The sequence below is a fragment of the Peromyscus eremicus genome, chromosome X, assembly GCF_949786415.1.
Source record: "Peromyscus eremicus chromosome X, PerEre_H2_v1, whole genome shotgun sequence".
In the NCBI taxonomy this organism is placed as follows: domain Eukaryota; kingdom Metazoa; phylum Chordata; class Mammalia; order Rodentia; family Cricetidae; genus Peromyscus; species Peromyscus eremicus.
Genome location: NC_081439.1, coordinates 98673931 through 98687060, shown reverse-complemented (window position 1 = coordinate 98687060; position 13130 = coordinate 98673931). Strand labels below are relative to the sequence as shown.

Below are 13130 nucleotides of genomic sequence, written 5' to 3'. Positions count from 1 at the left end.
AAAAACTATACAAGCCAGGCAGTGGTGGCGCATGCCTTTGATCCCAGCACTTGGGAGGCAGAGGCAGGCAGATCTCTGTGAGTTCAAGGCCAGCTTGGTCTACAGAGTGAGTTCCAGAACAGCTAAGGCTACACAGGGAAACCCTGTCTCAAAAAAACAAGAAAAATAAAACAAAAACAGAAAGCAAAGAAAAACTGGATCGATAAGATTGACCTGTGGGCATGTCTGTAGGGGATTTACTTGATTGTTAATTGATACAGAAAGCCCAGCCCATTGTGGGCTACACCATTCCTGGACAGGTGGTCCTGGGCTGGATAAAAGCCTAGATAAGCATTAGCCTGTGTGTGACCCAGCAAGCATCATTTCTCCATGGTTTCTGCTTCAAGGTCCTAGTCGAGTTCCTGCCCTGACTTCTCTCAATGATGGACTGTCATCTGTAAGTGTAGTCATATAATCCCTTTTCTCTCCTAAGTTGCTTTTGGTCAGTGTTTTGTCATAGCAACAGAAGGAAAAGTAGAATAGGCATTATGGGTAATAATACTATCGGCATGGAAAATTTTTGTGTGAGGGTCTGGGAGCATAGCTTCAGGGGTAGAGTATTTACCTAGCATGTATAGGCCTGGGTTCCCTTGTCAACACTGTGGGAATAAACAAACAGAATGGATTAGGAAACTGAACGTATCTTCAGTTTACTAAGATGTAATGGTTTCTTACAGCTCAAAATCTGCAGTTTAGCCATGTGGGTTGCCACATGCAATCCCAGCACTCAGAAAGTAGAGACCAGTCTGGATTACACATAATTCTAGGCCATCCTGGGCTACAAAGAGATTCTGTCTTAAAGAGCCAACCAAATAACAAAGCTGCAATTTTATCCTTTCCCGTTTAAATGTCAGCTAAGTGCTGGGGGGAAGGGCATAGGGGGACCATTTGATTGGTCTAGGTTCGGCTTAGGCAAACTGGAGGAAAAAGGACCCAAAGCCAGCATAAGTGGATTCCTTCTGAAAAAACCTGTTTGTCCTGGTATGAAAACAGTGTTTATTTCAGTATGGAACATTATTTCCCTAGATTGAACCCCTTTGACCGGATCATTTCAAGAGGCTTTGGTAACAGAAACCAAGGTGGAGCCCTACAAGGCCTTGGGTTAGAACTCCCGAGGAGACTAGGCACCTTCTGACAACTGCTTCCCAGTGTCTCCTCCACCTTCCTTCTCTTTGTTCTCTCATCTCTCTCTTTTCTCTTTGATTCCTCTCTCAAGGAACCTGAGTGGAAATTGTCCCACCAGCTCGTCTGGATTCCGATCCCAGCTCTGCCACTTAGTAATTAATCACAAACAAGTTCACTAGTTTCACTATCTCTTAGATCATCCACTAATAACAAAGAAACGATTAATACATTACCTTCAAAGTAATAGTGAACAATGAATCAGATACTTTATTCAAACTTAGAACAGGGTCAAGGACTACGTGTATTTTTAACGACATCATTTCTTTCCATGCCCTTCTCTTCTCCCCTCCTTACTTACCTGTCTGCACCAATCCCATGTGTTGCAGCCTCAGCTCGAGTCCTCCCTTATGATGGCTGTGCTTGGGTTTTGTTTACATCTTATTCTGTTTGGGCCAACAGAAATGTGGAACCTTTGTGACTCAGGGGTGAGTCTTCACCTGGCCAAGTTCATTCTTGGTATTAGTCATCTTGGTGAAAGGTCTGTCTCTCAAACCAGAACAGAAAAGCAACCCACTAACCAACCAAAAAAACAACCTAAGAAACGACACCAACAACCAAATTTGAACAGATTTGTAATGGGAGTGAAAACCTTTCTTGGCATGTCTAGTGAGATTCTGACCTACTCCATCTTTATCAAGATGGCAGGGATTCCAGGAGGCGCCTGCTGTGGGGAGAAATAGTTATGGGTGGTGAGAAGCAAAGAGAAGAAAAAGCCAGAAACCAAGGGAGGTGACACAAGTTGTACCCATCTCTTTTTAGGCTAGGTGGCTTGGTGTTTATTCCTGTTTTGGTTTTTCTTAGAGTGTAATAAAGATCTCTCATCGTCTGATCACTATTATTTTAATTACATTTCTTTCTTGAAGTTTGCCCATGAACTGTAGCCTTTAATGGCTGATTTTTCTCTCTCTCTCTACAGCCCTTTATTTCTTCAATAATAAAGTAGAAAATCTGTTCATAAGTTTAGTGGACATTTGTACTGTCCTGCAAATTGCTTATTCATATTCTCTTTCTTTTTCTTTTTTCTTTTGGAGACAGTGACTTATGTAGCTGCAAACTCACATTGTAGCTCAGGATGACTTTGCATTTTGGATCCTACTGCTTCTAATTCCCAAATGCTCAGATTACAGGTGTGCACCATTGCAACTGACTGTAAGTGGTACTGGGGATGAAACTCTGGGCTTCCTGATACTGGGTAAGCACCCTATCAACTGAGCCACATCCCCGGCCTGCACTTACTTTCTTTACTGTGGATGGAAGCCAGGGTCTCACACATGCTAGGCAAGCAGCTAAACCTAAACTGTGTATCCAGCTACACTTTACCTATTTTCTTATTGAGCAATGTCATCTTATGGATTTGTAAGGACTCTTGTTACTATAGTTCGTCTAAGGTTTTGTTTTTCTTAATGTCAAAATCTGTGATCAATTCAATCCTCAAATTTTGTGCAAATACATAGTTGTTCCAATGTTATTTACTCAGCATTTCCAGTAATTTATTAAAACTTCTTTTGAAAAGTGTCTTGCTATGAAGCACAGGCTGGTCCAGAACTTGGCTTCCTCTTGCTCAGCCTTTTGAGTGGAATGAAGTTGTGCACCACCATACCTGCCATCATTTTTATATTTTTTTCTAATAAACTTTAAATCACTTTGTCAAGTTCAAATTTTTAGTCTGGAATTTTTATTGCGATGATCTTGAAATGATAGACGTTTGGGAGAGAAATCTCATCTTTATGACTGACATATAAAGGGTTTACATATCCCTGGATTCCAGATTTTATGCTCTTTCTTTCGATTTTTTTTTTTTTTTTTGAGACAGGGTTTCTCTGTGTAGCCTTGGCTGTCCTGGAACTCACTCTGTAGACCAGGCTAGCTTCAAAGTCAGTTATCTGCCTGCCTGTGCCTCCCGAGTGCTGGGACTACAGGCATGTGCCACCACTGCCCAGCTAGACTTTATGTTTGTTTGTTTGTTTGTTTAGCTCTGCCCCTGCCTACTGCTTTTTGTTCAGGACTAGTAATCTTGGTTTTCTTTTTCCTTTTTTTTGGGGGGGGGCAGGATTTCTCTGTATAGCCCTGGCTGTCTTGGAACTCACTCTGTAGCCCAGGCTGGCCTAGAACTCAGAGCTTCACCTGCCTCTCCCTCCCGAGTGCTGGGATTAAAAGCGTACACCTCTATGTCTGGTTTAGGATTAATAATCTTAGAGGCCCAGTTTTGTTTTAGTATTTTTATTAGAGAACCAAACTGCTTCTCAGGTGGCAACAAGGCATAGGATTAAGAGTTGGTTGGCCTAGTTAGTGCAATGCTGGTTGCTAGTCGTGAGAAAGACTTCACTTTTCTGGAGGGTAGAAGGGACAGCCAGAGAGAGCATGAAGCCAGTCTTCAGCAGCCTCTGGTACCCAAGTCTGGTTAACTTGAAAGTCAAGTGCTGAGCTAGGAACAAAGGTCAAGCTGAGCATTACTACTTGTGATATGCAAGCATGTGATGGGATAGATAATTGGAACTAAAGGCAGAAACAGCAATTCACGGGCAAGTGGGGTCTTGCATTGACTTACTGGTGAATGATCAGCAAAAGAGTCCTTAAAGGAAATCCAGGCATGCAAAAGTCCAGTGAAGCAGGTAGTCCTTCCTAGACAGTGTTTCTCATCTTCTATGCTGTTCACACCATCAATTATCTTAAAGATTTATTATTTTAGATTTATTATGTGTAGATGTGTGTGGGTATGTTCACAGAGAGTAAAGGTGCCTGCAGTGGCCAGAGGTGTCAGATCCTCCAGAGCTGGAGTTAGACAGTTGTGAGCCACATGTTGGGCATGCTGAGAACTTAACTCTTGTTCCCTGGAAGAGCAGCCAGTGCTTTAAACCACTGTGCCATCCCTCCAGGCCTAAGTCAGAGTTTTTGTTGTTGAGGGGGACTGCCTGTTATATATAGTAAGATGTTTAATAGTATTCCCAGCCATCGCCTGTTAGATGTTGGTAGCAACTCCTCTGCCCAGTTATGGCAACAGAAAGTGTCTCTGAGTATTGCCAAATGTCTAGTGGCTGGTAAAATCACCTGTAGTTAAGAACCACTGTTCTAAGATGTAGATCAGGGGTTCTCAACCTTCCCAACGCTCCGACCACTTAATACAGCTCCTCATGTTGTGGTCACCCCAACCACAAAATTATTTTCATTGCTATTTCTTAACTGTAATTTTACTACTGCTATGAATCATATTTTCTATGGTCTTAGGTGACCCCTGTGAAAGGGTCATTTGACTACCAAAGGGGTCTCGATCCACAGGTTGAGAACCACTGATCTAAAGTAACAACCACTACTGAGAAAAAACCATGAAAGTGAGCACTCCAGATCAACTAGTAGGATGTCAGTGGGAAGGATGGAGCAATTTACAGTCAGTTGGCTTCCTGGAAAGAGGAAGTGCAAGGTACCCCACCCCCACTCAGCCACATCCTGGTAGCCCAGAGGGTGGTGACATAACTGATGTCCTAGGGATGTGTCATGATCACAGCAGGAGGAGTAAGAAATAGACTAGGGGCCTAATTTGCTCATAGCCAAGTGAAAGAAATGCTTCCTGCAGAGCATGGGGCAGGTAGGGGGACCTAGGGTCCAGAGGTATTGCTCCTAGAGAAATTGTAAATCTTTGTTGAAAGGGGACATTATAGGCTGAACCACCTCAAGACCTATACCCAAATCCTGTCACTTTGTCCCAGTTGCAGCAGCTTTGGGGACGTGCTCAAATGCCATTAGGTGTAATTGGCTCATAGTAGTGGGACTGGGTTCAGCTGGCTAGTGGAAGTTGAGTAGAACACGTAGCATGGGGGATGTGGGAGTGCTCCTGGAGAGAAGAAAGAACTGAGTGACGGGGAAAATGTAGCTCAGCAATGTTCAGGAGAGGCAGGAGCTAAGGCTTCACCAGGAAGGGAAGGGGAAGGTATACCCCAACCCTACGTACACTCCCTAGGGTTGGTAGCCCACATCTGCCAACAAAGTTCTCTATGCTGAGTTGCTTGTTATACAGAGAAATGAACTGGGTGTGGTTGCTCATGCCTGTAACCTCAGTACTTTGGAACCTGAGGCAGGAGGATTGCTGTGAATTTGAGGCCAGCATTGGCTATGCAGTGAGACCCTTTCTTAAAACAAACAAAAGAACAAACAACAAAAAGCCAAAACCCCCAAAAACCCAAGGCAAAACAACAACAATAATAAAACAAAACAAACACAAAGAGGAATGAGTAGGAAGGGAGAAAGGGGAAGTCTGAAAAACCTTCCCGGACTCAACTCAAGGGAGCCACAGACTAGTTAACTGTGGGTGTCGGCAGGGAAATCTAAATGAGAGGCAGATGTTCAACTTAAGACTGTTCACGAGAGTTTGCTATCCCAAACAGCTGCCGTATCTTTCTCCCAGTGGAAGGAAGCCAGAGGAGGTTCCAGGAAGCAGCAAGGCAGGTAGAAGCCTGTGCAAGCAAATGAAAGACACTTGGCTTCTGTTCGGAAAACAGGCACACAGGACTACTATTCAGCTAGGATATGCAGTGTAGCAGTGCTGATTGGTAAGTGCCAATATGTGTATGTGTTTGCAAGTGTACGTACACACACACACACACACACACACACACACACACACACACACACACACACGAAATTACCTGCCTAAAATGAGGGCAAAACCTTCCCTCATCTGGTGAGAGTAAGGGAAGCCACAGGTGACCTATGGAATATCAAAAGTCAAAATGGCCTGACCTTGACCTAATCATTGACCATTCTACCTAGAATGCAGTGGTTAGAACCAGACAGAGAGGGTGTGATGGATAGCAAAATTTTCTCAAGCTTTGGGGACAAGATCAGAATTACAGCTAACATGTGATGTAACAATTGTTTAGATGTAGCAAACACCACTTGTGTGTGTATGTGTGTGTGTGTGTGTGTGTGTGTGTGTGTGTGTGTGTGTGTGTACATGCAATGTTCCTATGTAGGTGGGTATACCTGTTACATAAATTACTGTGAAGGTCAGAATATAACAAGTATAGGTGTCCACCTTTTAAGATGGTGTCTCTCAATGGCTTTGAACTCTAGGGACCAGTGAGCTGTAAGGATCTGGTTCTACCACTTTATCTCAGTATTCCTGGAATTACAAGCACACTCTTACCATCCCTGGCTTTTTATGTGGGTCCTGGGGTTCCAAACTCAGGTTGTCATGCTTACAAGGCAAGGGCTTTAGTGACTGAGCCATTGCTCCAGCACCTTCAGACATTATTTTCTACGTACATGTTAACTTATTGAGCTTTTAAGGTATAGGTAAAATTAATACCTCCATTCTACAGGTGAGAAACTGTAGGCATAGACGGACTGAATAATGTGCTCAATGGAGAGTTGGCAATTCTGACACAGCCTGGCTTCAGTCAGTGCACACACTATCTACACTACACAGAAGAATGCCAAAATCCTTAACCAAAAGAGACCAGCTAAAGCCCCTAGTGGAGGGGATAGGGAGGGGGTAATCCGTAAGTGCTCCACATCAGCCAAACCGTGTCATCTAGAATCACAGGGTATTAATGAAACCCATCCAGAGGCTACTGTGGTGGGTGACAGTTCTAATTAGAAATGAGAAGAATCACAAGATGGTTCAACCTACTGGGAGAGGTGGATTTTTTCCCTCCCAAATACTGTGTTTCCGGGGCTAAAACTCCATAGAAAATGTTACACACACACACACACACACACACACACACACACACACACACACACACACACACCCTGTGTAGTGGTGATTGAATTTAATGACCAGACCTCGCATAGCAATTTAAATGAAGCGAAAAATTTTCCATTTCCCATTTAAAGTTCTGCCTCAGGTTTATTCAGCACATACAAGCTAGTTCCTTCCCGGTGCTTAGAGCTCTGTCCACTGTCATACTGTGAAGCCTTCGCTTGAGATCTAGACTGGCTGCACCTTGGCAGGCACTACCCATACCACTGATTTACTATTTCACCAGACTGCAACACGTTATCTATCTTATGCAAATATTTCCTATCTCCTTGAACTACAACCTCTCGGAGAGCTAGGCTGTCTGTCCACATAATTTTGCTCATTACAAAGGGCTCCAGAGAGATCAGTTTCTATAAAATTAGCCTTCTTCTCTTGAGACTACTCAAGTGCCTATTCTGTGCCAGGTTTTGGGTAAACAGATGAAACTCAGGCACAAATTTCATACTTCTGAAAAAGTAGAAGATGGGCTTGTTCTAGGTTTTCCTGGAAAGTTACAGAATGTTAAAGCAGGACATTACAGGAAGGAGTACAGAATAGTGGGAAAACATGGAAGCAGATAACCTGGTGTCATATCTGATTTTATGTATAACTGGAGTCCATTTCCTGATCATTTGTGTGTTTATTTCTATGTGACACATAGGGATTCTATAAATAATTAAAAAAATTAGGAAACAGATGCAAATCCTTTTGGAGGAAACTTCCTGAACTACATTTTAAGAGACCTACTAAAACCCCACAACTAACACCATACTAAAATGTAAATGACTCTCACACTCTGCTCCCAAAGATGAGTCATACAATGTCTGTTTTCACTATTGTCACTTAAATTATTCAGGAAGTTCTAGTGAGGTGCTGGGTAAGAATATAAAACAAAAGGCATCAAGATTAGAAAGGAGCAAGGAAAGATGATAGCATATTAAGTGGAGAAAACCCAAAGTACCCAGAGAACCCTACTGAAGGTCATGAATGAACCCACCAAGGTTTCAGCTGAATATAACACTTAACTCAGTAAGATATAAGCTTGAAATACAAAAATCAAGCCTGAGGAGGTGGCTCAACTGGTAAGTGCTTATTGTGAGTGCACGAGGACTTGCCTTGGAGCTCCAGTACCAATATTGTTTAAAAGTCAGGCATGGTGGAACACGCCTGTAATCCCAGTACTGGGGAGGTGGAGACAGGAAGAGTTCCTTGGGACTTGCTGGCTATCCCCAAGTCAGTCTAGCTGAATTGACCAGCTCCAGGTTTGGGGAGACCTTGTCTCTGGAAGGGCTGAGAGATGGTTCAGTGGTTAAGAGCACTGGCTGCTCTTGCAGAGGTCCTGAGTTCAATTCCCAGCACGCACATGCTGGCTCACAACCATCTATAATAGAATCTGATGCCCTCTTCTGGCATGCAGGTATACATGTAGAGAGAGCACTCGTACCTAAATATATAAATAAATAGGGTGGAGAAGTAATTGAGGAAGACCCTCAACATTGACCTCTGGCCTTCACACATGTACCACACAGACAAAAAACCAACTGTTTCTATAAACTAGTAAAAAACAATCTAAAAATGAAATTAAGAACTTTCAACAGTATCAACAAATTAAAAACAAAGAATCAAATAAAAAACATAAATACAAGACTTTGACTTCAAAACTACATAAGAATTAAGAAGACATTATTGCTTTTGCAGAGGACCTGGGTTCAGTTCTCACCACCCACATGGTGGCTCAGAACCATCTGTAACTTTAGATCCAGAGGATCTGATGCTCTCTTCTGTCCTTCAGGGCACCAGGAAGCACATGGTATATAGACATACATGTGGGCAAATCACTCATACATATAAAATAAATACATCTAAACTAGAAGAAAATGGTATAACATTGATGAAAGACATTAAAAGTAAGATAAATACACAAAAACATCTTAAATGTTAAGTGGTCATGTACCCTTAATATTTTAAGATGGCAATATTCTTATATAGTTCACAGCAATTGCTACACAAATTCCAGATGCCTTTTTTTCTTTTTACAGAAATCAATAAGCTTATGCTAATATTCATACAACAGGACCAGAATAGCCTTTGAAATCTTGAAAATGAACAAGGGTGAATATTTTCCATTTTTGAAACTTACAACAAAGAGAAAGGAATTAAGACAGAGAGAGAGAGAGAGAGAGAGAGAGAGAGAGAGAGAGAGAGAGAGGGAGAGAGAGAGACTATCTTTTTAAAAAAATAAACACCAACTTTGCTTCATACTGACTCATCCTGAAATTCTGTCTTGCAGTGTAAATCAAGATACGGGCCACACCTGAGTGGAGCATTCTCTAGCTGTCAGTATTCAGCTGTCTCCCCAGCTGCCACCGACAGGCTGAGACAGGAAGATTGCTTAAACACAGGCATTTAGGGCCAGCCCAAGTGGACTAGCAACAGGAGATATATATTCAAATAATATCTGTGAGATGGAATGTTCTACCAGAACATATATTAAAAAACAAACAACTTTGCAAGTCAACAATGAAAAGGCAAACATCTTGATTTTACCTGGCTAATGAGGTAAATAGACATCTTTCCAGAGAGAATGGAAAAATGGTCGGTATGCACATGAAAGACACCACAACTTTGTCAGCCATCAGGGGAATTGAAATGCAAGCCACAGTTAGATACCACTGCACTCCTACTGGGATCTGGGATGCCAATACTCAAAGAGGCAGATAATAATGCTGGGGAAGTTAGGAGAACTTGGAACCCATGTGTACTGCTGATGGAAACCAAAGTGCTGTAGCTGCTGTGGGAAAGTTTGGACAGTCCTTCAGAAGTTAGAGTTACCATGTGATCCAGTAATAGTAATTCCATCCGCACATCTATGCCCAAGAGGAATGAAAATACACTTATACAAGCACCTGTAAACTCATGTTAAGATTAACAGTGTTCATATTACATTCATTCTGTAATGTAAATAGCTCTAATGTCCAAGAATGGATAAAAGACAGTATATTTATATGAAAGAATATTATTCAGGCATGGAAGGGAATGGATTAATTATTGATATATGCTATATAGATGAGGTATGGACATATTATGCTATGTGAAATAAGTCAGGTACAAAAAGATACATATTGTATGTTTACAAGCGGCAGGTCTGTAGAGGAGAGTAGATTAATGGTTGCTTGGTGCTGAAGGCTGAATGGTAAGGACAGGGGAATGATTGCTAATACATATGGGCCTCTCATGGGTGAGAGAACATTCTATGAGATGATGCTTGTACAACTCTATGAATGTACCAAAACATCAAACTGTGTACTTCAAACAAATGAACGTATATGGTATGCAAATTGTTATCTTAATAAAGAGGAAAACTCAGACGGGAAAAAAAAAGAGCATGCCGGAGAAGTTTTCAACTGACACACACAGAGGCAAAGTCTTTGAAGAATTTAGCCTCAATTTCCACTAGGAAAATGGATAAACAGACATACCCCTTCCTTCGAGTGACCTTTATGTGTTTCGGGATTAGAAAAACCGACTAGATAAACTCTTACTGACCAACTCCACACCCTGTGCACAGACTCACTCGCCACCTGTTGTTCTGCCTTCCTTTGTCTGTCCACAGCAGAAGATTTATGCTGTTAGACCAAGCTGGTCTGCCTTAACGCTCAGGTGGTATACTTCACGCTCAACAGACCAACGCCCAAGGTTCAGGGCACACACAGACACACAGACACACACACACACACACACAGAGGAGGAGAGGAGACGGGGGTGGGGGAGGGGAAGGGAGAGAGATGTTAATTGATCACTCTGGCCATTCATCTCAAGTAAACCAGTATTTATACTAAAAAGCCTGAGCTCTTATTATGACGACTTGTGTAGTTCATCAGCTAGTGACTCATCCTGCGTTCTATGATGTGTTGGTCACGGTTCAAAGGCTGTTGCTAACACTGCTTTCTATCTTATTTTTTTAAAAAAGATGTTTATGCTACTTGTAGAGGGAGCCAAATCATATAAATAATGTAACAATAACAATTCCATATATGGGCATGATGACATCTGTGATGGGCTACTACGAAATCTTGCATGAAATGAGCTATTTTATCTATGCTTTTTCCACTGCTAAAAAAGTTCTTCATAGCCCTGGGTTACCCTGAATTACTGAAGGGATCTGGAGTCCTTTGTAGACAGAAATGTAGTTCTAAACTTGCCACTGTTCAATCTGTGTTTCTACACTGACCCACGCCATGCTCATGGAACTACCAAGTTCTCTCACAGTGCTAGCTAATCTTGCAACTGGAGAAAATAGTCACCACTAAAGCCACCCCCAGGGATTCCTCAACAGCTTTGAAGCTGCATAGGATCTAGAGACTACAGATTCCCAAGGATGTTTTATTTAGCTTCATGGACATCCCCAGAAATTCCTCCTGCGGTATTAGGTAGAGAGACCTGCTCTGATGCCAAGTGCCCTCAGATCAAAGAGGCAAGCCTGGGGTTTCCAGGATATCCTTTCCTTCCCAAGTTTTCCTGTTAAAGCATGGTTTGGGGTCTTTTTTCACCCTGGCTGTAACTACTAACAGGCACTGGTTCAAATTCTCTCCCCAATTATCTATGTCCTGTGGGTTTTAAAAAAATGTTTTCTTCCCCACGGAGTCACATGATAATGACTTCAAGTTCTTATCAAGAATGATGCTAAATTCAAAGCATTATTTCCTTCACTTCCAGTTACAAATAAGTTTTACCTTTTATTGGGTTCCATTATACAATTATACAGTCTCGTTATTATTAAGCAGTAATTAAGCAAAGTGAATGAATGGTTTTGAGCTCTACTTTTCAGCATATAGATTTACCTAAAAAAGTACAAACCAAGCACAGTGGTGCAATTTTCCAGGCACTTTCAAGTTGCTTAAATATTTACAAATACGTAAGCACCCTGTATGAAAGAAAGCATGACGATTTTGGTGTCAGGAGGAAACACTCCACACATATCGAATCTCTCAATTTGAACATTTGCACAGCTCCGAATATTCCTGAGAAAAGCCAGTCTCATTGTCATTTCTTTCCAAATCTCTTCATACTTCAGCATATCTTGGGGAACCATAACCCCTGTCACTCGATGTACCACTAATTGCACAAAATACATGTAACGTGTTGTTCATCCAAGGAGAATGCATTGTGTCTTCTTGTAATATCTGAAACAAAAACAAACAAAAAAAACCACACAATCATCACCAACTGAAACTGCTACTGCCAAAAAAGACCATGTATATGAAATTACAGGCATATTTTAATTTATCACTGACACTGGGCTATTTACAATGACGGAAAGCAGAAAGAGCAAAGAATAACATTACCGGCTTCAGTCTTCACAGCTGAGTTACAAAGGCAGCGTATCAAAAAAGCAGAAAAGATTTGGTTACTCATTAGGAAAAACAAAAGGTCAGGAAATGTAAAATTCAATTAAAAGAGACAGGGTTTGACCTTTGAATTCTATTTTAACATGTCATCACAAAAGCTTCAAGTAGGGGTTACCCTTGGAGAAGAGTTTAATGGATCATCTATCCACTTTCTAACAGTCATTCTCAGAATCAAATAGTCCTTCCTGCTGACTTGGATAATACTAAATAAAGGTAGGAATCAAAAGTGCCTATTTGAAAGAAACTATGATCATATAAGCTAATCAATATAAAAATAAAATAAATATAAAATATGAATGTTATATTTCCCATGTATATAAAGATACATTCATGTTGGTATACATATTTTAAAAGTTAGTCTGTTAATGTGATCAAATGCCAAAGCAACAAAGGTTTTATGCTTAAATGAATTAGAGGAAAGGAATGGTATGCATATGACATTGCCTCTCTTTGAGTCCTACCTTAGGTCTTAAGTTTTTTATTTGGTTTGGTGTTTTGTTTTTTTTTTAATATTGGGTTTCGAGGTTGGAAAGATGCTCAGTGGTTAAGAGCAGTTCTGCTTTCTCAAAGGATCTGAGTTTGGCTCCTAGTACTCTCATTGGGAGCCTCACACTGCCTCTAACTCCAGCTCCAAAGGATCCCACATCCTCCCTTTTCTTGCCTCCATATTGCACACACACACACACACACACACACACACACACACACACACACACAGGAGACACATGCACATATACACACAAATGAAAAGAAAAATCTAA

General features: G+C 41.4%; 1 protein-coding gene across 1 annotated transcript in view; it reads right to left on the bottom strand.

Moving 5' to 3' along the window:
• Nucleotides 1-11684: 11684 nt before the first annotated feature.
• The window catches only part of Dock11 (dedicator of cytokinesis 11), a 138366-nt gene continuing 136920 nt past the window's right edge, over nt 11685-13130 (bottom strand). The window contains exon 54 of the mRNA XM_059251530.1: nt 11685-12144. Coding sequence (XP_059107513.1) covers nt 12025-12144 — 120 coding nt within the window. The 3' untranslated portion in view covers nt 11685-12024. The remainder of the gene's footprint in view (nt 12145-13130) is intronic.